Source organism: Pithys albifrons, chromosome 1 (assembly GCF_047495875.1).
Source record: "Pithys albifrons albifrons isolate INPA30051 chromosome 1, PitAlb_v1, whole genome shotgun sequence".
NCBI lineage: Eukaryota > Metazoa > Chordata > Aves > Passeriformes > Thamnophilidae > Pithys > Pithys albifrons.
The window spans coordinates 85,150,608-85,175,724 of record NC_092458.1 but is presented as its reverse complement, the minus strand read 5'-3'; the positions used below and the strand labels follow the sequence as shown (position 1 = coordinate 85,175,724).

General features: G+C 44.6%; 2 protein-coding genes across 9 annotated transcripts in view; one reads left to right on the top strand and one right to left on the bottom strand.

Annotated features, from left to right (window-relative positions):
- The window catches only part of LOC139672794 (alpha-2-macroglobulin-like protein 1), a 39,828-nt gene extending 32,707 nt beyond the window's left edge, over positions 1–7,121 (bottom strand). Inside the window, exons 1-7 of one of the 5 annotated variants that reach the window (XR_011697982.1) lie at positions 6,845–7,121; positions 4,774–4,960; positions 4,276–4,438; positions 3,449–3,501; positions 3,116–3,136; positions 1,686–1,839; positions 1,174–1,258 (exon numbers count right to left, since the gene is read on the bottom strand). Coding sequence is in view for 3 of the 5 variants with exons in the window: in XM_071557364.1 (XP_071413465.1) it covers positions 1,174–1,258; positions 1,686–1,839; positions 3,116–3,136; positions 3,449–3,501; positions 4,276–4,438; positions 4,774–4,960; positions 6,845–6,915 (734 nt within the window). In the remaining 2 variants the exon portion in view is untranslated. The other 4 variants (XM_071557364.1, XM_071557354.1, XM_071557378.1 and 1 more) reach the window with 4 other exon arrangements.
- A 1,619-nt stretch (positions 7,122–8,740) lies between these two features.
- The window catches only part of LOC139672809 (alpha-2-macroglobulin-like protein 1), a 29,328-nt gene continuing 12,951 nt past the window's right edge, over positions 8,741–25,117 (top strand). For 2 of the 4 annotated variants that reach the window (XM_071557419.1, XM_071557402.1), the window contains exons 1-21: positions 8,742–8,914; positions 9,550–9,733; positions 10,823–10,873; positions 11,223–11,367; positions 12,025–12,077; positions 12,399–12,419; positions 12,945–13,104; positions 13,728–13,812; positions 14,187–14,301; positions 15,528–15,636; positions 16,169–16,278; positions 17,666–17,830; positions 18,871–19,104; positions 19,981–20,044; positions 20,455–20,600; positions 21,147–21,293; positions 22,453–22,626; positions 23,643–23,748; positions 24,291–24,402; positions 24,497–24,722; positions 24,931–25,057. In XM_071557419.1, coding sequence (XP_071413520.1) covers positions 8,847–8,914; positions 9,550–9,733; positions 10,823–10,873; positions 11,223–11,367; positions 12,025–12,077; positions 12,399–12,419; positions 12,945–13,104; positions 13,728–13,812; positions 14,187–14,301; positions 15,528–15,636; positions 16,169–16,278; positions 17,666–17,830; positions 18,871–19,104; positions 19,981–20,044; positions 20,455–20,600; positions 21,147–21,293; positions 22,453–22,626; positions 23,643–23,748; positions 24,291–24,402; positions 24,497–24,722; positions 24,931–25,057 — 2,602 coding nt within the window. In that variant the 5' untranslated portion in view covers positions 8,742–8,846. Of the gene's footprint in view, positions 8,915–9,549; positions 9,734–10,822; positions 10,874–11,222; positions 11,368–12,024; positions 12,078–12,398; positions 12,420–12,944; positions 13,105–13,727; positions 13,813–14,186; positions 14,302–15,527; positions 15,637–16,168; positions 16,279–17,665; positions 17,831–18,870; positions 19,105–19,980; positions 20,045–20,454; positions 20,601–21,146; positions 21,294–22,452; positions 22,627–23,642; positions 23,749–24,290; positions 24,403–24,496; positions 24,723–24,930; positions 25,058–25,117 lie in introns of all 4 variants that reach the window. The other 2 variants (XM_071557428.1, XM_071557411.1) reach the window with 2 other exon arrangements.

Genomic DNA, 25,117 nt, shown 5'->3' with positions numbered 1-25,117 from the left:
GGCTGGAGAGCAGCCAGGCAGAAAGGGACCTGGGGGTACTAATTGACAGGAAGCTCAACATGAGCCAACAGTGTGCCCAGGTGGCCAAGAAGGCCAATGGGATCCTGTCCTGTATCAAAAAGAGCGTGGCCAGCAGGCCCAGGGCAGTGATCCTTCCCCTGTACTCTGCATTGGCGAGGCCACACCTTGAGTATTGTGTCCAGTTCTGGGCCCCTCAGTTCACGAAAGATATTGAGGGGCTGGAGCAGGTCCAGAGAAGAGCAACAAGGCTGGTGAAGGGACTGGAGCACAAGTCCTATGGGGAGAGGCTGAGGGAGCTGGGGTTGTTTAGCCTGGAGAAGAGGAGGCTCAGAGGTGACCTCATCACTGTCTAGAACTACCTGAAGGGAAGTTCTAGCCAGGTGGGGGTTGGTCTCTTCTCCCAGGCACTCAGCAATAGGACAAGGGGGCACAGGCTCAAGCTCTGCCAGGGGAAATTTAAGTTGGAGATCAGAAAAAAATTCTTTGCAGAGAGAGTGCTCAGGGATTGGAATGGGCTGCCCAGAGAGGTAGTGGATTCCCCATCCCTGGAGGTTTTTAAACTGAGATTGGCCATGGCACTGAGTGCCATCATCTAGTAAATGGACTGGAGTTGGACCAAGGTTTGGACTTGATGATCTCGGAGGTCTTTTTCAACCCAATTGATTCTATGATCTTTAGCCTGTGGTTTACAGCTATACAGCCCAGAAACCTGCAGCATCTTCATGGGTCATGAGCCCAGCAGAGGCCAAGAAGTAAAAACGACCTCATCAGATTGAGACAGAAGGCAGTGGTGGGTGAGTTCTCTCCAAGTCAACACTCGTACCTCCAGGCAGGAGGGCTGCAGGATATTGTGTTGGCCAGAAGCTATTATTCCTACAAAACTGTCACTAATAAATACAGCAGAGGTACTGTATTGTAGGGCACATGCTACACTGAGGGAATCCGCTGCTGTATGTTCAAACTCACAAAGTAAGGGAGAGAGAATATGGAGAAACATTAGAGTCCAAGAGAATTACTTAGCAAAGGATGCCAGAGTATCAGATTTTCAGGTGGGGGTAGGGTTGTCAGAGATCATTTTGAGTTCACTTATTGATGGCTGTGCAGTTTCCAAAACAGTAAGAATGGGCCTTCTACCACAATAAGTCAGCTCACATGCCACAGATGCAGAGATGGAAGTTTTCCTCCAAGATGGTGACCACCTGAGGCATCTGGATGGAGACACTGAACTTGGGCAGCACTGTGTGAAAGCAAGAGAAATATAATTCAGTGAGAATAGAGAGAATTCATTAATCCAATCCTTCCTAAGTGGTTGCTTATAGAAAAGAAATCTCTCATTCCCTAACTACCAGCACAGGGCCTGCTAGGAATTCAACAGCAGCCCAGCTGGCAAAATGTGATGGCAATACACAGAGTCTTAAGTCTCCTCCTTGGAGCACAGCTGTGGGACACTGCCTGCATCCCTCCTCAGGACATGGGGGAGGAGAAAGCCAGTGGACCTGAATGAAAGTCAGTGATTACACCTACTGGCAGGCAGTTGTACATCTCAGGTGATGGCACAACTAGCACAACTGTTTCCAGCTGCATAGGCTATTCAGTTCTGTGTGAGAGGTGGGCTGGAGGCAATACACCTTTCTCTGCTGCCATCAGCTTCCTGAGACTCTTACCATACTCCTCTACCCTGAAGGTACGTGTGCGGTCAGGCATTTTGATGGTATATTCTCCAACCGGTGCTTCTGCAGCCAGAGGGAAGGATAGATCCACAATACCTCCCATAGGTGTAACATTCTGCCACCGTGCAATTCTGTTCCCTTTGGGGTCCTACACAGGTAGTAGGAGAGAGTAGTTACTTGCCAGTGGAAAAAGACCTCTTGGAGGATGTCCAAGCTACTACAGCATGGTCTGATGACATTTTCTCTTGTCCTGAGAGTCCAGGTCTACGACACAGCTACAGTGCTCAGGTGAGTCCAAACTCAATAAGGAAAGTGCTTTCCTCCCTGTCTCATTGACAAAGTTAATCTATCATATTATTTCTCTCTGGCGGAATTGCCATCTCATTGACTGCTGCAAAACTGTGGTTTACTGCCTTCCTGTCTTGCTAAGAAATAGAAGTGGTCCTTCTTAGAGACCTCTGTGGTGATCTGAGCTGGCACAGTCCTCAGGTCACTGCTGCCTAAGACATGAGCTACTGGGGAGTGATTTCTCAGGAGTCTGATGTCTTAAATTCCCAGAGAAGTCAAGGTAAATGAGTCCAGGTCTTCATGCAGAGGACCACTGAAGCCCAGTCATCAAAGCCAGTGTTCTCCCAGTACTGGTTCCTGGGAGGGCAAGATGCAGAACTCCAGGTACAGTCACACTGCCCAGCCTGTAAAAACTTTGAGATGAGCTGATGGGTACTTCATACGGAACAAGTGGGAACTGCTGTTTGAGAAAGTGAAGCTGGATCAGAGTGCTATGTTTATATAAACTGGCATATAGTATTGCAAGGTGTCTCAGAAACCATGCATTTATATATTGATTGCTTGCTGAGTGTGGCATGCAAATGTACATTAGCTACTGTCAGTTGCTAAATGGCACTGTGACCTTGCCACACAGATATTACAAACAACCCACCACTTTCAGGTGTCTTTCCTCAGCTCAGGTGATTGCACTAAACTAACTGATTTTAAGAACAATAGCCTGAAAGCTGCTTTAGGAAGTTTTTCTAGCTGTGCAGTCACAGCACTAACTGGTCAATTCTTTGTTTTCTGTATGTTAAATACAAGAGTCTGCTTAAAAATACTTCAGGATTTTCACAAGTCTTCAATCCATAGTCTAGAGGGACTAGAAGTCCCATGACTGTTCTAGAAAGGTTTGCTGGAATGGTTTTCAATGGCACCAGTCATTTACTGCAGGGACCCCTGTGTGACCGATGTCATGACACTGAACTGACAAACATCTGTGGACACTGAAGGAAAGGGCAAGAAGTCAAGGACTGTTCCCATTCATTCTGAGGCAACTGACCTTAAGCATCCATATTGCCCCACCATCATCTCCCAACCTGTTTCTTCCCCAAGATGAGAAGGGTTCACCACTTTCAATAAAGGAGGTGCTTTACCTTCAATTCCACCAGACGCTGCTGTGGGGAGGAAATAACAATTACAGGTTGGATGCATCCAGGTGAATTACCATCCCCATCTGTAGTATTTTTTATCCACCAGCCATCTGTCAGTCTTCCCCAAGCAATTCCCTGGGACTACCCATAACACAACACCATGAGCAGCTCCTGTGTTGCAGGTGGTGCTCAACGCTGGTTGTAAGCACCAAAAGCAACACTGAGACTAGCTGTGCACAGATGGATCACCTAGCTGGTTCAAGCACTGATCTAGAAGTCACAGAGGCAGCCCACAGCATTTTCAGGCTTAGTAAGGTATCTTCCCTCTTGACTTACCGTTTCATTGCTGGCAATAAAGTTCTGATCCAAGGTTACAATCCGAAACTTGACTATAAAGCAAAAGAAAAACAGGACTGACTGAAATGAAAATCAAGTCTATTAATATTAAACAACAAGAATGGAGGGCTAAGAAAGATCTGGCCATGTGCTTCACTGAGAGGATATAGGCAACAGCTAGAGCCTATGTCCAATACTGGGCCTATGTCCAAAGCTCTGGTATGAGCTGGCAGCCTGCTAGAATAAAAGTGTTAGGAGAGGCAGCGTGGAATTTTCTGGGAAGAATGGCTGTGCTGGTGAGAAACAGCACTTTTCTGGGCAGTGGACCTGTGGTGGGCTATTCAGTCTTGCCTGCAGTGAAGTTCACCCTAGTGGAAAGGGTGGAAAGGCATGAGGCAAACAGCCATACCCTGTGGTGATCTGAGCTGTGCTACAGCCATGGTGGGACCTGTAGGACTCTGATCCTCATCTGAGGCAGTCTGTGGGAAAGAGAGGAATTTAGGGGCCTGACAGACTATCATGGCTTTGATTGGAACAATCATGAATACAACACAGTGGCACCTTGACCTTTTCTAACACATCAGTGAAAACACACGAGCCCTGTTCACGGTGGCATCTGTCTGCATATGGTTAGTACTGGAGAAATCATGTGCCATGCTGATATAGGAGAGACATATTCCCAAATCCCTCAAAGCCTAGAAGGCAGATGAAGCCTGTGACTCATTTCCCTTGAGGTGCAGGTCCTGCTCCAAGCATTAGAGGGTAGCCCATATTTTGTGTCCTGAGGACTACTCTTTCTCTTACAACGCATGGCATTCTGTCCATACCAATCTGTCCAGGTTTGTACACAGGTTTGTCTGTCTGGATAAAAGTCTTCTTGTCTGCATGCTTTATTAGGACTTTCTGTTTCTTCTGAAACTCTGAGTTGGCTTCCACGACTGTGATAACAATAAAAGCCACTTCATCAGGATTTCCAACAGGAGGAGGGACCTGCAGGTATAGTTATAACCATCATTCAGGGTGGATCCCATTCATTGATCCCAAGGCTTTTAGAATAATGATTATGATATGACTTTGTATTGTTCCAGTTCTTCTTGCCCTGAAAAACCCCACAGAACACTTGAAAATGATTTTTAGGTGAGTAAAACATTAGTGGGGGCTACATAGCAGGAAGGACACTGGCAAACCTGTACAGGCTGAAGCAGAAGGTTCACTTGCCAAGTAAGATATCATCACAGGAATATACAATTTGCCTTCCTGCCCAGCAGGAGCAGAATTCACACAATATCCACTTTACTGACAACCCTTGAAAAAAGATTACTCACCTGGAACCTCGTGCAGTGAAAGAAGGTGAGCTGAGAGATGGACTGAGAGATCAGAGTCTCATTCCCAGCTCTGCTTTGCAAGGTTACTGACACATGGATTGGGACTGCTTGCTTTCTGCTGAGCTGGAGACACACTGTCTCTGAGAAGGGGTAGTAGAGTTGAGATGGTATTGCCACGGCATAGTTTCTATTAAAAAAAGGGGTGGGGTGGGGGGGGAAGAAAAAGCAGGGGACAGGTTTTGACCATAGGATTTAGGTACTTCCTAATACGGCTTCTGGTTTCCTCATTCTGCTGTCATAATGCCAGTGGGACACAATCACACAGTTTCTCATCTATAGGTACTGCAGACATTAACTGCAGACATTAGCAATGAGTCTGCACTATATACTACATGCTCATATAAAAAGATAAGGTCACTGCTTCCCAATTTGAAAGTGAAAATAAGGTGAAGGGACCTCCCTGTGTCACCCAAAGGATCTGCAGCAGAGCTTGGCTACCATGATAATACCAAGAAGCTGTTCACACTGTTTGTTTTCATCTTTCATTGCACTGCAGCAACTAGAAACAAGGAAAAGCCAATATTCAAGAAGGTTTCAAAACTCTTATCACTGACTCTTCCTGCATACCGACTCTAGACGGATTCAGCCATCACATGTTTTGCAGCAACAGGAGGGCAGGGCTTGGAAAGATCAGAAGAGCAGGAGTCAGGGAGATGACCTGCTGGCAGTTCTTAGCTGGAGCTCAACACCCTGGCAAGAGAGAGTCAAAATCCTGCTGGCCAGGAGCCTTGAGTGCTTTCACACTTGAGTGCTGCCAAGCTGCCTTGAGCAGCTTGTCTGCTGCTAATATTTGGGGATCTGGTAATATGTGTCAACAACATTTTGTTTTTCCCACTTAAGCTGACTCATAGTACCTCCCCTTGCCAAAGGATGAGATAATCACTGAAGACTCACTGCTTGAACCTCTTATACCTCTCTTGCTCCTAAAGACCCTTTAGAACATTTTTGACACCCCTTTGAAAATTCATCCCTTGCCCTTGTCTTCTGAGCTATAGAAGTACAAGACAGCACCTCAGAGGCTGTCATTCAAGGATCCCAGGATCCAGGCTGGATTACTTTCTCATGAAGCTACAAAAATATGGGTATACAGGCAGGACAGCAGACAGGCTGTTGAAACAAACTTCATGCTGAAGGTAACTGGCACACAGGTAGCAGTAATGCACATAATTTGCGTGGGAGCTGTGTCAACCTGTGGAACATATCCTAGAGAAAGATGCTATACTCCTGCTGGAAAAGTGTTTTAAAACTAGACCTGTGCATGCAACATCACACACAGCAGGAGAGAACCCAACTACAGCCCAGTGAGGTATTTTTCACTATAACATCTACTGTTCAAACAGAGTCATGCTTCTCTTTGCACCTGAGCCATGGTTGCAAAAGCATAGGCCTTCAAAAAGCAAGAGCAAGTTCATGAGCCAGGATATCCCAGCAGTATCTGCTGGAACAGGAGCTGCATTCCTGACAGTATAAGAAGAGAAGCAGTGCTGAAAACTGTCCTTAACAGAGAAAAGATTTGGTGGGAGCAGATCGCCAGCCAAGCCTGAACACACTGCTTTACAAAGAGCATCCCCAGCAGATACCTTGGGCTCGTGTTTGCGCAGTTTGTAGAGGCACTCAGTTTTGCTAGCTGAAGTATTAAATGGTGATCTATGACTCGGGAGAAAAGCTTAGCCCAAAAGGAAACATATTCTGGAACACAGTAGGAGACATGAGATATTGCCAGACCAGAATCAAACACATATGCAGAAAGCTGGCAGAGTTGATCTGCCTGAGTCCTTGCTGAAATACATGGTCTACATCAAACAGAGACTGCCAGGTAATAAGGGGAGTGTGGGCGAGAGGGCACATGAAAACCAATTAAACCTTTTGTACATGAGAAATTATGCCTCTCTGGAAAAATACTTCGCACCTTAATACTTCTGTCCTGTCTCTATCATATTGGCACCCCCCCTCCCCCCCCTAAGATTCCCCACAGACCAGATTGTGTATTTGAAACAGCTGAGGTTCTTACAGCATTGCAGGCATTCCAGCTGCGATAGGCAGGAGAAGGATGCTGCTCCACAGGAAAGTGATGCTCCACATAGCTGATGACAAGTCGAATTCCTCCACGGATAGCTCAGCCACTCCTGAGTATCCCCTTCGCTCCTGCTTCTGCTGTATTCCTTCTTCCTTCTCCCCCTCGTCCAAAGCTGAAGGAGTACACAGCTCCTGTCGTGGTAACGGTGCCCTTTTCTCTCTTGGCTTCAAAACCAAGGTGGAAATCACACTGCGCGTGGCTGGGGCTGGGGCTGGGATGTGGGCGGGTGAAAGGGGTGGAGACAATGCTTGTTGCTTCAAACCAAAGGCACTCGCTTAGAGACTTCGCGAGGTCTGTTGATATTTCGCTGAGAGACGCTTGTCTGCCTTGTGCAGCACAGCTGATGGCAGCAGGAGTACTTAGTTACTCTGTTTGGTACAAGGGCCCAGTTTTTTGAAAAGTGTTTTTCCTGGGACTTCCTTGGAAACATCCAGGGACAAATAAATTCTTTGTGATGTCAGTGGATTTTGCTCCATGGTTTTTCTTCTGTAGAACTTTTTTATGTGTTATTTGCTCCTTATTGAAATTTCACTCCTGACCTGCAGCCTCCGGCCAAACCAGCCCAGGGTTTCACATGCAGCTCTGTCAGTGCCCCCATTCCTCCCTGGAAGAAAGGAAGACCTTTAGCATGTTATTATCTTTTTGTTGTCTATCTGTTCCCATTTAACTTCAACCAATTTGATGAATGTTTAGAGATGTAGAGCCATGTAGAGTGTTTCTTAAATCATACAGAACTCAGATTGGTTTTTGTCCCACTATTTTAGACTTGAACTCATATGTCTGTTTATTTCAGAGAGTCAAATATGCTCCCAGATCAGTGACATGCAGTGCTTTAAACCTGAAGTTTATCTGCAATGTCAGTGATAGGTTAAAGGCTGGTGTGTCCCTGTTACATCAGACTGTGTATGAAGAGGGTGGGTGCTAAGCACACATATGGGGACTGTGCCAAAGTAAATCCAAGGGATTGCTTCAGCTGGGAACCAGGCAGGGCTGCATGGAAAATTCACTCTATACTGAGTACCTTTGGTTATACTCTGATAAAACATGAGTTGGGCCACGGCAGAATGAGGACATCCACCTTCAAATGAGGTTGTAACTTGAGGGCAAATACATCTAAGGAGTGCCTAAGAAAAATCTGGAGGAGATGGGTAATAGTGTCCATGTAGAATCATTTTATGACTCAAGGAATCTGTCAGAAAACTGGACATCCAGCTTAGGACCATGTAAAGTAGAGATTTGATAAAATATGTGTGGACTTAAAATGTCATGCTTTATTTGGAAAGGCATTACAGTGGAGCTTTGAGGGATGTTGTCAGTAGGTGGCAGGAGCTGCCCTGGAAAATGTTCTGTACACAGGAGGATCAGACATGACTGGGATGGATGGGTGGATAGAAATGATGGTGGTGCACAGAATGGAGGTAATTTGAAAGGTTTTTCTCCAAGCTCTGAGTAACTAAGATGAGGGGAAGATCACATATGATACACAGAGAGTAGTGAGGATGCATTTTAAAATTTTTTACAAGCTGAGGATAGTAGGTGGTGTGCAGATTTGGCTCTCATCAAATACTACAGCCAGGATCCAGGCCAGACACAGATGAGATGAGTTTTTCTCCTAAATCACCTTCAGCCTGAGTTAGAGGTCATATATCCCCATATATCCCCCTCAGTGCCCTGGCACCATGGCCTGGAATATCATCTGAATGTAGATGTGAGTGGAGAACTGTGCTGTGTGACCTTCACTCTGCTGTTGGTGGAAGCAAGTAAATATTAACTAATGTCATCAGCCTGGAAGAGATGCTATCTCCATATATCAACTCCCCTACACTTTGGACTTAGGAGCATCTGAGGCGAGTATTTAGGATTGCTCCAACCTATAAGTACAGACAGTTCTCTCCTTTAGTGTGGATCTTGTCAGCTGTCTGTCCCAGCCCAAGCAATGGGAGCACTGCTGCTCCTCTTAGCCCTGACCCTGTTCCCAGTCGCAGCTGCAGCAAGTCTGGAACCGTGAGACTATCTCCTTTTGATTTTGGGGGGCTTGGTGGATGGGACTTTCATTAAAGGGTGACACTGAGGTGCTGTACTTTTCAGCATCACAGAGCTGACGGTGGAGGCCTTATTCTCAGGGAGGCTGAGCAGAAGCAGCTGCTGCAGAGTCCCATTGTAGCTCTGGGCACCCAGCACCACTCCAGGTGCAGCCCTCAGTGTTGGCTTGTGCAGGCACTGCACTGCACACACCACAAAGTGACAGAAGCCAAAATTTTGCCTCTATTCATCCTGTGCTGGTGGTCATGAAATTTGGTGTGAAGACTGAAGCCTTATGCTTTAGCCACTGAGTCTTTGGCTTCATTCCTCACACAGCCTTGCTCTGTGTACTTGTAATTAGAGTCTCATACACTGGGCAGTTGGGTCCTGGCTGTTGGCAAGTTGATGACAGAGAGATATCTGAAGCTCTCAAGTTCCACACTGGGCATATTCTTCCTTTCTGGTTTAGAGAGGGAGCGCTGCTAAACTTCTTTCACTACAGTCCTCCAGACATTTCTGATCCTTAGTCTACCTCTTTTTGAATGCAGCAGAGATGGATTCTGGGATGTCCACCTCAGCCTCTGAATTATTTTTGAACATGTATTGCTCTCTTCTAGTCACTATATGGTGGTGTTCCCTGCTGTCATTCACTGTTCTCAAGAGGAGAAGCTCTACATTCACTTCTGCTCCCTGACTGAGGCTGTGCATGTGGCTGTCACCTTACAGGCAACAACCCAGAATCACACACTGGTGGAACAAGATGTGGAGAAGCCAGGCACTTTTCAGTCCATAACCTTTCAGGTGAGTGTATGTGTGGCAGCTGATTGACAGTGGATGCTTTCTCCTTCACTTCAGACAAGAGCACAGCTCTTCGCTGGGCTACATTGTCCTTTCTTTCCCATAGGTTGCAAGCAGGTTGTTTATTTCTCTGCCAGTGCCAGGCAAAATATAGCAGTGTCCTGAAGTCTAGGAAAGGAGGGAATCTTTCCTGTGTAGAAAAAAATCTGTACTTTTGATGCATATCAGTCCACCTCATCCTACTTAAAGCCTGGTGGTAAATACTAGGTGTTTTGTCCCTAAAGATGCTTGTATATCACAGTGAAAGGCAATGTATTGGGAATGCATTCTTTTCACACTCATTTCCTCAGAAACCTGCCCCTCCAGCTCCAAGAGAACCATTCAGCTCTAAAGTTGCATCTACATTGACAGCCTGCATAGACATTGAGCTTGCTTTAATTTAGCTATGATGGCTGTGAACCCACAATAAACTGAGTTTCACCAAGGCAGTCTGGGTATTTCTTCCGTGGTTTGAGTTCCGGTCATTGCAACTGTGCTGCTTTAGTTAGCTTAACTAGGCACACTGACTACAGAACCTTCAGTCATATTTCTGGAGAGCCATGGAGATGTGCCTGGTGCTGAGGCTTTGTACAAGTTGCCTCTCTTTTCCTCAGCACTGTACTAAGTCACTGTGCCTATGCCCTGATTGTTCTGCAGATTCAGCAGAACTCCAGGAGGGGCTGTACTCACTTTTGGGTTTTGCATCAACACAACAATGATTAACTAAGAATTTGGTGCCAGCCCTTAGGAGGGAGAAACTCCTGGTTCTGAAAAGCCAAGGAGGTCTGCCATTAGCTAAAAGAAACCCTCAAAACTCTTTCTCCTGGTGAGCTCAGTCTTTCTGAGATGTCCTGTGTTGGTCTGATCACTATCTCATCTCCCTTTACTGCAGATCTAATTTCCCCATGGTTCTACTTGGTTTCATAAAACTCTCATATTTATGACTCAGAAGTTTTGGGGATTTTTTAACAGTGAGAGGATGTCTCATATCTAGGATAAGATGCAAAGTCTCTGATGAATTTGTTTTCCATTCTTTTGTGTCAATCAATCTAGGTGCCAGAGCTCAAGATTATTCCCAGGAAAGCCGATGATTACACATCACAGGTAAGATACCTGTCTCTTGGCTGCCTCTTATCTTAGAAATCAGAGGCCTTCAGCCTCTCCTGTGTCTGAGCCATGCTAATGTTGTTGATGCAGGGTGGGAAAAGTAGTAAAGAGGAAAGAGAAATGTGGGAAGAGACAAAAATGACAAGGGGAAAGTCAAAGAAAAGAGAATGAAGAAGCTAGAGAGCTCAGAGAAGACTATGACTTGGGAAATGAGAGAGCTAAGTCAAAGGACAGGAAGGTAGGAGGGAGAAATTGGAGATTTTGATAGAAGAGGTGCCTCCTTTTCTCCTTCAAGGTCTTTGTAGTCTCAGGTAGTTTGTTTGTTTGTTTTTTTTTAACATGACAGCCAGAGGAGGTGGCTTTTCTGCATGTCCTGATCCACAGCGGAGACAATGTGCTCTTTGAGGGTCGCAAGAAAATTCTGGTCAGGCCCCAGAAGAATGTAATTTGGGTAGAGACAGACAAGGGCGTATACAAACCTGGAGAAACAGGTAAGGCAAGAAGGTAGCATATGAAAATGGGGAAGGAAGCATAGCAGCCACACCTGGAGGGAAGATTTCACCAAGTGCAGCTTGTTGTAGATGGAAGAAAGCAGATCTCTATTATCAGACATTTCCAGGAGTAGTTTGAGTCAGGATGTTCCCCTTCAAGATGTGCTACACCAATTCCCAGCCTGCTGCTCTTGCATATTGTTTTGATGAAAAATCTCTAGTGAGACTTAAAAGGAAAGCCAGTGCTCTCCAAGACACTGGACAACCTCTGGTTTTTTTGAAGACTATTGTTAATATTTGAGTAAAGCCTAAAGCAAAAGTTCCAAGCTGTAAAATTACAAAGAGTTACTTCACAGTCTTCACAATATGAACAGACTGCAGAAAGACCCCACTTCAGACAACCCCACTGTTTACCTCAACACTGCAATCTTTCCAGGTGGAGGCGGTGAATTTCTACAGCCTGCAGCTGCATATACACCTCCCAGACAAAGTCCTCTGGGGTGGGAGATGCTGGGGAGGGCTGTTTGGGAAAACACCTGCATAGCTCTGAGGTAAACAGAGGGACACAAATACTAGAGCACAGGAAAGGAGAAGCAGCTTTGTTCAAGGCCATGTTGCAGCCAGAATGTTTTACTATGCTTTTCTTTATATCTACAGTGAAATTTCGAATTGTGAACTTTGATGAAAACTTTAAGGTCATTAAAAATGAGGTGAGTATCACCTTGGGCTTTTCTGGAATTAGGAGCTTCAGCATGAGACCCATTGAAAAGCTCATGAAAGAGAGATCTCTCTTCATGCCTGTTAAACCATAGGAACAGATTATTGTTGGAGGAAACCACTCATCCACTGGTCTCTTGAAGAAAGACTGCAGTGTAAGCTGGCACAGAGGGAGGAAAAGACCTAGTACAGGTCTGGGTGGGGCCGAATTTTCTGGTTAGAGGCCCACATCAGGCAGAGTTATTTACACTGTTTTACATGAATGGTGTTTTTCACTATACAAAACTGAGCTTGTGTTTCTTTTGTTTTTACAGTATTCTCAGATATGGCTTCAGGTAAGTAAGAAAGAACTGATGAAAGAGAGATGTCTGTCTCTTCTGCTGTGCCCTTTCACTCCTGGACAGAGTTGTGCAACATATGTAACTTCATAAGGTTGTGGTTATTGTTTTGGTTCAGCAGAAGGCTTTTCTACCTGGTCAGCCTGGGTTCTTCATTCAAATGAGTACCTCTGTAATGCATGTAGCTGAGCTAGAGACAGGGCAGTGATGAACCTTTGCCCAACACCCTATCTGCACAGAGCACAAAGCTCAAGCATAAGTGCTCAGTAGATGCAGCACAGCAGCACACCTTTCCATGGTGTCATGACATTACTTTACTCTTCTTGGCAGCCTTTGCAATTCAAATGTTCATTAAAATGATACTGAAGGGAAATGAAGGAATCTCTCCTAGTCACCTAAAATCCATTCTACTGGGTCAAGGGTAAGCCCTTGCAGTGTCTTCTTATGCCTGAGTATGGCTGGACCTGTGAGGTAACTGTGCTCCCAATGACTTGGTGTCTCTGCATGTCCTTTCCCAAATAGGATCCTGAAAACAACCGTATTGCTGAGTGGCTGAATGTAAAGCCAAATCAAGGCATTGTGGATCTATCTTTCCCCCTGGCCTCTGAAGCGTCCCTTGGGATGTATACCATCTCAGTGCAACAAGGCGCGGCTCAGAAAAGCTTCCAAGTTGAAGAATACGGTGAGATTTGGACAACAGAGGTGAGGGAAAAGCAATGTGGATAGCTGGAGGAGAGGGAGTTGGAGGAGAGAGCAGGGTGATGCAGCTGTGTTCATCAGACCTTTAGTCTTGGGAGAACAACAGACTGGGGACAAGGATGGATAGGTCTGTGTGCACATCTCATGTTGGGCTGGAGGTTCTGCAGCTGCATAGGGTAAAAAGGAGAGGCTGTGGGCTGACCTCTAATTCTACCTGCATCTGGGCCCTGTGATGAGCACATTTTGCTGCTCATTTTCACCCTTTTCTAGGCTAGGTTTACTAACCACACCAGTCAACTGCTGTAACAGGAAGTGGAATCATGCTTAGACTCATTCAGTTGCAGTGGTAAGGACAAAACCCTGTGCCATTTAAAATGTTTATGCCTGACTGAGCTGGGATAGAAAGCTGTCCCATGTACAATTGTAGTAGAAAATACAAGGTTGTGTGGCTGAAAGGAGTAACCCCTATTGCAGCATGGTGATGAATAACTGGGGACATTACTGTCTTTCCCCCCTTCTGGACGACAGCTATAACAGAACTTGAGTCAGTGTCCATACTCAGTATTGGTTTTTTCCTCCATCCTTATCTTCCTGTCTTCAACTCAGTGCCGAAAGAATTTGAAATAACGTTTGAGCACCCTCCATTTGTCACTGGAGCAGATGAGGAATTTCAGCTGAAGATCTGTGGCAAGTGAGTACATGATACCATTGTGATCCTCTGCCATTCAACTCCATCACCTCCAGATTGCTCATAACCAAGAAGTGATCTTCTAGTATGATCTTTTTGCATCACTCTGTTACTTGAGGAGACAGATCAGTCTCTGGAATGGGCTCTTTCTTGCACCAGGTCATTTATGTGAGGCTAAGGAAACTGAGGATACTGTGTATAGTGGGTGGAGAGGGATGCAAAATGATTTTAAGGGATGAAGTAAAGTTCCTCAGCAAACAAGATGAAAAGCAAAGCTCTCCAGGCTCCACTTCCCTTGATGAGCATGTGAGGTGTCCTGAGACAATATTTCTGCTGAAGCAGACAGTGTTCAGATGAACATTTCTTCCCTTTGACAGGTATACCTATGGGAAGCCTGTTGAAGGGGAAATAGAGGTTTATCTTATGACATTCTCCCAGATCCTGGAAGGCAAGATAACAGATCTTCCTGAGACAACAAACCAAAACAGCTTGGTAGGTAAAGAAATAGTAGAGTGGAAAGTATAATGTGCTGGAATTGTGTGTCTGTCCCCTTAATCTGCCTTGATGCACCTCTGATAGGCACCAACCTGTTTCACCTGGTGTCTTCCCACTTGCTAGACATGATCAGACCATTGATTCCTCTTCTCGTGACTGTTGCTTGAATTAGTGCTCTAGTTGCTCATATATGACTTGGTGCTTCAAGAGGAGGTTTAAGCTACGTGAAATATTGATGCCTGGGACTTTTTCCAAGGGTCTGTGTCGTATATTGCATATAACCAGATCGCTGGCCTATTCAGCCCTGTGATCACTCCTACCAGTAAACAGGCTATCAGAGCATCAGATGGTCTGTGATTCAATGCCCTATTTCTTGCTATATCATGCACAATGGATCATCTTAAGCTTGTTAGTGGTCTGGTCTGAGGTTGTCCATTTCTGGTTATGCTTTCTGCTCTTCTGTGTCCATCATATGTTTGTGGTTAAGCTCCACACCTGGTTTTTCCTGTGAGTTTCAGATGCAGCTCTTTTGGCCTGCAAGTCACAAGAAAATATTTCTAAATGTCAGAGCAGCCACCAACAAGCCAGAATATAAAAATCTAACAGGATCTCTGCATATTTTAAAACACACTCCAGCTGGAATGTTGTACAGTCTTAGCTGGGCAAAACACCAGCTGAATGCCAGCTCCACATGGCATGTAAAAGACCCTGAAAGGTTCTGTGAAGCACTTAACAAGCATGACTAGAAACACTGACTGTACCCAATCTCTGCCTTAATTCTTGGCAAAGCTCTTGCAATCTGTAACTGGCAGGATGCCACAGAGATGGCCATGACTGGAAAGCCACACTGTCAGGCTTTATTCATCAGGGCCATATAGTTTCAGGGAGACCTTTAACTCATGGAATGACATTCATACTCTTTCAGCTGTGGGATTTGGGCCGAATCCAGTCTCCTGAGTTTGTCTGTGACATAATTAACCCTCATATGATTTTCCTGAAGTACCTTTCTTTCCTGCCACTTTTTTTGGTGCCTGTTTAATCCAAGCATGTTGGTTTTTCTTTTCCGGCTAAGGTATCCATGATGGGTTTTTGCAGTTAAGATCTGTGAGTTTCAATCTGTTCCAAAAAATATTTGGAAACACTTCATTGGGATTGCCCAGCATCTACAGAACAGTTCATCTTCTTCCACACCACGCTCTTTCTCTCTGTTCTTCTCTCTGCAGACAAATAAGAATGGCTGTGCTACTTTCACAGTGAAAACAGAACCTCTGGAATTAAATGAAGATAGAGGACTCATATTTGTAACAGGAAAAGTGGTGGAAAATGGAACAGGTAGTGGAGAATATGTGGAGTATTCTCTTCCTTGCAGCCAACTTCTTTGGTTTTGGCCTTTCTGTGGCAGTGGAATTCCTTTTGAAAAAATAATTTAGGGGTTCTCAAATCTTCTGCCATGGTAATGATCTCTATTCTAGTTCCTCTTCCATTTGTTATTACCAGATTTCCTAATCCTCTTTGCCATTCATCTCCCTTAGCATGTATATAACTTTTTAATTATTGCCTGGGACACCAAGGCATTCCTCAGCCAGTCGTAAGTGCTGGACTGCTTATAACTAAACAGCCATCTGGTTTCCCTTTATCTTCAATACACACAAATACTTACAAATAAATACTTACAGGGTATGGTGCATTGTGTCATGAAGAAGAGAGCAAAGAAAGGTTAAGGGAATCAGGTCCCAGAAGAATGTATTTTCTCTCTAAAATTTAGAGGTTGTAGACATTGTAGGTAGTGTTGAAGTGCCTTTTTACTTCTGCGTCCCTAAGAGCACTGCTTAGGATTTAACAGGTTTTTCATCTCTCCACTCAGGAGCACATTCTGTGAATAGAGCTGAAATTCCTGTTGAGACAGCAACAAAATCTATAGAGTTTATCAACATCCATCCGTTCTACAAACGTGGGCTACCATACACAGGCAAGGTAACACACAGAGATCCCTTCACTACTGAGACTGCATCATAGACAGAACCTTTTGTAGGTAAAAAGCAACAGTCTCCAGGAAAGTAAATGATGCTGACACCCAGCAACTAGGAGTGAAGCCTACTCTAGAAGCAATTTCTTCTCCCCATCCTAACCTACTGTATTGCCTGGACTGGATTTTTGGGGCCAGTTGCAGTTTCTGGAGTAGCTTATGAAACTAATCTCTGTTTATGGGATGGGGGTGGGTGGCATCAACAGGCATGTAATCTTTCCCTTTGGACAAATGCTCAGTGTAACTTGGCAGAAATCTCTAAAGCCTTGCATATTGGTTCACTGGCATTCATTTCTGACCCTAGTACCTGGGGGATGCTGGGGTGATATTGCTGTCCTGGGACTTGAAATGATTTCACCTGGGCCAGTATTGCTGACCCCAGCACGGAGGGCAAGGAACAGCAATTTAAGTTGCTGAAGACAAGACTCTCTCTGATCATCAAAGATCCTGAAGCATTGTCCAAGAAGCAGCTCAGAATCTGAGGAATTAAGCTCAGATACCCCAATATAGATGTTGCATTTCCCCGTATTACCATTTATTTCTGTTCTGGTTTTGGCTGGGGTAGAATTAATTGTCTTCATAGTGGCTAGTATGGGGCTATGTTTTGGATTTGTGCTGAACACAGGGCTGATAGTATAGAGGTGTTTTCGTTATTGCTGAGCAGGGCTGGCACAGAGCCAAGGTCTTTTCTACTTTTTATACTGCCACATTGGCAAGGAAACTGGGAGTGTGTGGGAGGCTGTGAGAAGCCACAGTTGGGACAAGTGACCTAAACTGACCAAACTGATATTCCAGTCCATATGACATCATGCTCAGTATATAAATAAAGTTGGAGAAAGAAGGAGGAAAGAGGGGTGTTTGGAATGATTGTGTTTGTCCTCCCAAGCAACGATTACATATGAAGGGGCCCTGCTCACCTGTGCTCTCCTGTAGATGGCTGAACATTTGCCTGCCCATGGGAAGAAGTGAATGAATTCTTTGGTTTTTTTGCTTGTGTGCACAGCTTTTGCTTTCCCTATTGAACTGTCTTTATCTCAACCCACAAGTTTTCCAGTTTTTACCCTTCCAATTCTCTCTCCCTAATCACGCTGATGGGAAAGTGAGTGAGTAGCTGTGTGGGGCTTGGTTGCTGGCTGGGATTAAACCATGACAATTTCCAGTCCTGAACAGCTGCAAATTGTTTGTATTTATTGGACTTTTATTTGGATCCTTCCAGCCTGTCTGAGAGCTAGAAGGGCTGAGGAAGCCCCGTGATAGAAGCAATTAATATAAAGCACTGACAGTGCCTTGGAGTCTTGGCAAAACAGGGTATTAACTTCCTCCCCTTCTCTACAGATGTTCTGCTCCAATCGTAAATCTCCCCTCAGAAATGAAACAGTCTACCTAAAAGTTGATGTCAATGATGAGAAGACCCACCTGTCATTCCTCACAGATGAGAAAGGGGAAGCTCACTTCTCACTGGATACCACCAGCTGGAACAGCACGCTGGTTGCGCTGACGGTGAGCATCAGCCACTGAAAATCTTTTATATCTCCCCTCACCTTCCTTTGACTCCACTACAAACATCTGTTAACTCAAATAATTCCTCAGAGAAAATCTCCCCTTTTTTCACACTGGCACATGTTGGAGGTGGCTCTGCAAAACTGACAGTTGACACCTCTTTCTGTTGAACTCCATATTTAGTGGCTGCCCTTGATCTGAAGCACCATCACACCATGTCCAGACTCACCTTGGCAGGCAGCTGTTCTTGACCTCCCTTTAGATACCAGAGGTTGAAGCACTTGACTTCTTCTCCCCACAGTTTCAGATCCTCCAGCCTGACAGTATACCCATCTTCCCAGTGCCTGCATTCCTGCAGCTGATGTGGGATTCATGCCCAAGCAGTATGATGTCCTAGTACCACCCATTTCTCAGAGACTGGAACTATTGTTCCGTATCTTTTCCCCTCAGACCCCAGTCTGTCCAGGATGAGGTTCCCTAATTTTAGTTAGGAAGAATTCTGATCAGAGGTTTTGTAATCTAAAACATGGTATGACTCAATGATTCTTATGGTCCCTTCCAACTCAGCAAATTCTGTGATTCTGTGAAAATTCTGTCCTCAAGGAATGTGAGGACAGCATCTAGTTCTTGTTACTAGGCCAAAAGATATTGTCCACAGAGCCTTACATTATCTGCAGAGAAGTAGAGATTCACCATACAAAAGCTGTTTTGGTGCCTGTTGTGCTTTAGGGCATCTGACCAGAAAGACAAACTGAAAACAGGGGAACTGTGCTGGAGTTTAAGTCTCATATGGTGTGTGTCCCCATGAAAAGATAGAGGAGGAAAAATCAGACTGTGGTCAAATCTACTACACTTAAGTTTTGCCAGGAGTTCATAAGTCTCATAATATTCTTTAAGATTATATTTAAACAAAATATTATTTTAAGAATACAGATGTGCGGTCTGCCATCAGCTCAGATGATAACAGTGTTTCAGCAGGTGTACAAGTTCCCTTCCACCATTTGATAATAATTGCCAACTCATGTTTTTGTGCTTGGAAGGCTACCTACAACCTTAAAAATGACGATGAGCAAGATTCTTCTGAAAGCCACCCAGAAGCTGAGGATAATTTACACTGGGTGAAACCTTTCTACTCTGAGAGCAACAGCTTCCTTGAGATCAAGGCCAAGAATGATGTGATGCCCTGTGATCAAGAGCAGGAAGTGCAAGTGGATTATATCCTTGATGGGAATAAACTCAGCTCTGAAGAAGATCACATTGCTTTCTACTACTTGGTGAGCACAGAAAACGCTGATTCTCAGGGCAAGATTATGCTTACTGGCATTTTACCCTTTTCACATAGCACAGAGACACTCAAAGGAAAGGTTAAGCTACTCCCAGACCAGTATAAATCAGTGTGTGGGTTCTGTTCTGCCCAAACCTCCACCTGCTTTCCAGTTCCTGGACATGTTCCTAGCCCCCAGGTGCTTTGCTTTGCTATTAGTGCCTTGACCTGAGCTTGCATGATAGATGCCTGCCATTCACCCTACTTACTCTTATATTCACAATGGTTGCACTGGGGGACTAGCCCCATTTCTGCCTAACAGGTATGCCCCAGACATCCATCTGTGTCTGGAGCAATGTGTCTGTGAACAAAGACGCAATCTCTTGGGCAGCTGACATCCTCTGGCCTGAGTATATACAGGGAAAGGAATGAAAGGACCTTGTGCAGGGCCTTGAGGCATCCCAGAGGTATGTAATAATGTTGTGATGAAGTTCACTTTCAAGAAAGTTAGTCCAAAGCAAGAGTGTAACTACAGCCTAGCTGAGCTTATGAATATCTTGGTTACTGAACTGGACTAATTCATAGTAAAAAAGTACTGTATGCTAGTAAATCAAATATCAGACTTCACTGGGTCTTAAGAGCAGCTGCTCTTGGCTTCAGAAATACCTTTGCAAACAGCCATGTTTTATCATTGCTTAACTAGTATCTCTCTAGTCCTACACAGCTATAGTATCACCATCTCTGCTGCAGAGCTCAAGTCTTGACATGCCAGAGGAAAATCTGTGCCAACACCTGTCAGATGTCATTCTCTCTTCTTGCATTCTTTTCACACTGTCCTCATGCTCTCAGCATTCAGACTTGAATGGTGCTTATCTTTGCTCTTCAGGTGATAGCAAAAGGCAAGATCCTTTTCAGCAGAGAGAAGAAGGTGCCAATTACCCAGCATGAGAGTGAGTAAAAGCACATGAAGTTAAGTGCCTCATAACACACCCCAGAAAACGGACCGCTCTCTAGTGACTGTATCTGCAGGTGTTATTCTTATCCACATGTGGGAAATACTGAACTGAGTTCTAGTGGTGGTTCACCTCATGAAACCAACACAATCTCTTCTCAGTTCCGTGTTTTTCTAGCAACTGTCCTCCTCCTGTCTCATTGATTGAATATCCAATCTTATGACCTTGCTGCTAGCTTGTACCTTTAGAGAAGATGTGAGTCAAAGCATTGGCTGGTATTCTGGGTTTGTTGTAAATCTGTGACAGTGTCTGGGTGGGGTGGTCTTATCTGGAGGTAGAAATTATCAAATCTCATCTTTTGATTCCATTGCATGTTTTCCCTTACTTCCTTGCTGTCTCTTGTGCAGATCTGCAGGGCTCCTTCTCATTGCCTCTGACTATTGGTAATGACTTCCTGCCTGACATCAACCTTCTGGTGTATACAGTCTTCTCGGATGGAGAGGTAGTGGCTGATGTGGAACAGTTTAATCTAGAAAAGTGCTTTAGACACAAGGTGAGTGGAAATCACACAAGGAGTGCAATAGCATGATTGTTGTGCTTTGGTCTGCAGTGGTTCTTGGTCCTGTTTTATCCTTATCCAAATGGTGTATACACCAAAACAGATGCTCAGTATTTTTGGCTGGGAAACAAAACAGGTGACCTCCTTCCCTGAATTCCTAGTCCTGCTCTCCACAACACTGATTGGCAGGTTGTGCTCAAGGAGCAAACCAGGCTGCCTTGACCTGTTTTCTCCCCCCATTCCTTTTACTATCTTGGGAACACATTGTACCCCTGTTCTCCCTAACACAAAAGAGAACCCTGTCTGCTTAGCTTCCTATGGTGCTTCTGGATCGGAGTGTGTGGATTAAGGGATTCTGACTAGGGCTGTGTGCACTACAGTCTCTTTAACCTTCCCAATGGATTTCTAGGTGGGCCTGTTTCAGCATCTCATATCCTTCCCTACCTTATTCTTTGTCTTTCCCTCTGCTACCCAGACATTGTAAGAGTCAAGGGTCCTATTCTCCAATGCTAAGGCCCCAGAACCTGTCTTCCTTTGCAGGTGGCACTGGAATTCTCACAAAAGGAGGAAGTCCCAGGATCAAAAGTCGAACTGAACCTCAAGGCTGCTCCAGGGTCCTTGTGCTCTGTCCGAGCTGTTGACAAGACCATACTCCTGAAGGATAATGATACCCTAACAGCAGACACTGTGAGTGCAACCAGCCATGACCAACCCTCTAACGCCTTCCTGCCCTCTGTCTCCATGCATGGGCAGGAGGAAGCCCATAGTACGCCCCAGAATATAGCTGGAGGGTTAGGTGGTTGTCCTGCCATTCCCCCTCCTTTGCCTCTTCTGAGCAGTTATGTGTTGATCATGTTCTTCATGCATCAGCCTTGCACCCTGGGCCTCTGCCTGAAGAGTGGTGGATGCTGCATGGCACTGCAGGGGTAGGCAGGGAGAACAGCTTCAAAGAGATGTTGGTGTTTTATTCTTCTGTCTTCCACCAGTCAGTGAGGTTAAGTCTTTGAAATGAAATTTTGGCTCAGTAGAGTCCTTCTATCCCTCTATCCCTCTGCCACAACAATTGCTGAATTGATACATGACAGATCAGGCTGAGGACCTAAGCAGTTCTTTAAAAAACAGTAGTCAGAGGCAGCATACAATGACTGGTGCAAAGTGATCAGGATTTTGTCAGCAACTAGGTGCATTCTGAGAATCTAGAAGGTTGGAGGACCTTACCTTAAAGCAGCTGTGTGTTTCAGAGGAATGAATTAAAAATCTAGAGCAAAAATGCTGCAAAAATTCCTAACATAATGCCACAATGTATACCAGAGATAATAAAACCGGTATATGCCTCATGGAAAGTTGTAAGTTAAATTACAGCATCCAGACTGTTACCAAGAAGCCTCACCAAATCCAGGGGAATGTGCTGCACCCATAAAGAGGGCCCACAGTGTGACCTGGTGCTCCATTTTATAGGGATGATGTTCTTGTGCAGAGCACTTGCATCATCTACTAACAGACACATAAAGGAGTAATCTTTAGATATGTAAGTCAGATGTGCCAATGCCTTGTGCTCAGACTGAATCATGCATTTTTATCCTACTTTTGCACTCTAGAGTTGAAATGCTTGAACTGTCTTGCAGACTAAAAGCCACTTGTCTACATCCACTCCTTGGGTATATGTTCTTTAGTATTTATTATCCTATATATATACCCTTTATATTATGTCCTAAGCTGGGCCAGTGTCAACTTCCTCAACTGCAAAGCTTTACTAAACGTATTAGGGGGCTACAGTCCAAATATTTGACCCATATGTATGCTTGTTGGTCAGCTCCTTTTGAAGACCTGTGTTTTTCCATTGCAGTTGTATAACGAGTTTTTTGAAGAAACTTTCACAATTGGAGGACGAGGATTCCCTTACCACTTGGAAGACTTTGACGCATACCCTTGTCTGCCCCAGCAGCCCAGCCCCCACAAAAAGGCTCGGATGGGTGCACCATGGTACCAGAGTGAGGCTGATGTCTTTAATCTGTTTAAGGTGTCTACACTTCCTCTGAACTTTTCCTAAGCTAGTGATTTCCAATATGCCATCCTGAATGCCTACAGAATTTACTCTTAGCAGACTTCAGCTGCTTCAACTTTCATTGCTATAAGTCATCTGTTGCTTGTTCTTCAGTGTAGCCGCTCTCATTTGGGGACAATGGGGAAAGATAAGTAAGCATACTGGAAACTATCTGATTAGAGAAGGACAGTGTAAAACTGAACAAATTTAGTTTAGGCTACCATAACTCCAAAGAGGGAGTGGCAAGAACATAGCATTAATACCTGAGTACCTCACTGTATTCTGACTGATCACTGCTTGGTTATTATTTTATTTACAAACTACTTTACTCTGTTTAATTGAGTCTCTTCCTACTTATCACCAAAGCAGTTTTAATAAAAAGAAGTTTTTCACAATTTGGCTTTATAGCTAACTGTGGAGACAAAAAATAAAATAAACTATTCTGCTGACAATCATGATAGCCAGAAAAGTGTTAACATGTCTGCCAACTGAAATCCAAGAAGTGCTGCTTCTGACAGAACACTGTTTAAAAAAATATATGTAAGTAGAAACATCTTGAAATAGGAGAAGATGGTAACAACATACTGAAAACAACCCAACCTGTACTCTGTGTTGCATGGGCTTCTTAGGCTGACAGAATTCTACCTTCCAAATACAGACCCCAATTCCACTCAAAAGACATGTTACTGTGCTGTCTTCTAGATACTTATTCCTAGCCTATGTCTCTTTGTTAGGATCAGGAATATGTAGTACAGATCTAGTTGAAATTTACTTGTATGAGAAGTAATAATTGGTCCCACTATTCCTCAGAAAGCTGGTTTCTATGCCTCATGCAGTGGTCAGAGTCTGAGTCTATAAGTTTATGGATATAAACAAGCAGCTGTTAAAAGCTTCCACTAGCCCCTCTATGATACCTGTGATCATGAAAGAGTTTCAACATTCCTTGTTCCTTTTTATTTATCATTGATTTATTGTCTTTACTATTTACCCAGATATTGCGCATGAAAATAGTAACCAATACTAGAATCAAGAAACCAGTTTCCTGTGTGCGACCAGACTTTGAGAAAAAGATGAACCGTATAGAAAACCATGTTGTTGGTAAGGAACAGCCATGTCCATCTCCTTGACTAGAGGGGCTTCCGTCTCCCAGTTCTGGCCAGCCTGCTGCTGAGACAACGGACTTCCATCCTGTTGTGTTTCTTGTTTCTGTATGAGAGCAACAAAGCTCGTGTCCATCTCAATGGAAGTGATTTATAAATCACAGGAAAAAATCAAATCTCCATGCTTTATTGATGTCCCTGTGTTCAGTGTTTTTCATATAAAATGTAGTGTGCTCTCCACCAGCACTTTCACGGATTATTTAAAAGAGCATGACTCCATTTTAGCATGCTGTCTCCTCCTGGATCCAGACCAAATTTGGATCTGTCAGACTGCATCTCAGGTTAAACTCCATTCAACTCTGTCTTCCTAAAGCTATGTTCCCCAAATATACACAGTGTGTCAGATCCTCATAGATACCAACCCTGCCCATTCTTGTTTTGTGTCACAAAGCATTTATGGTTAGATTGCCTGTAAATGAAGAACTAATTTCACCTGTAGGTATATATATGCTGTTTTCTGAGGTACTACTTGCTTTCTAGCAGACAATATTGCTGCCCGTGCTGATCTTGAACCTCACTCTGATGACAAGAAGAAGCCAAAACCACGGACACTTTTCCCAGAGGTCTGGATTTGGGATTTGGTCTCTGTCGGGTTGGTAACAGCCTCTACCTGCCTTCCCCAGAGACACTCCTGGAGTATTATGACTGCTTCTAATCAAGTTCTCCTCTTCTGCTTCCTGCTGTAGGAACAACGGACAAGCATCTCTCCAAGTTGCTGTACCTGACACCATCACAGAATGGAATGCTAACACCTTCTGTGTTGCCGATACTGGCTTTGGTTTCTCGCCTCTGGCCACTCTTAGGGTCTTCCAGCCTTTCTTTGTGGATCTGTCACTGCCGTACTCTGTGGTCCAAGGAGAGACTTTCAGCCTAAAAGCCACTGTCTTCAACTACCTGAAGGACTGTATCCAGGTGAGTTCCCCCAGTTGTACGGCCTCTGCCAGAACAAAAACTTGAGCCCAAAGGTAAGTAAGCTATGAGCTTCTCTGAAGTCCTAGATACTGGTATCTGGGCCATAAAGCACAACCTCACACTTTATTACCCAAGGTATTTGCTCCTTTGTGCAGTGCCTGTTACTAACACTACCCCAACATGTGCTTGTGTATCCAACCACACTCAGATCCGCACCACCCTCACAGAGACTCCAGAACTAAAGGTGGATGCCTGTCTAAACTGCCAGTTCACCAGCTGCCTCTGTGCCAATGAAGCAAAAACCTTTGTGTGGAATGTGACAGCCACAAGGCTGGGTGAGGTTGGACAGAGGGATATGTGGCAGCTAGGGGGATGAGGGGTGGAATTTGCCTGTG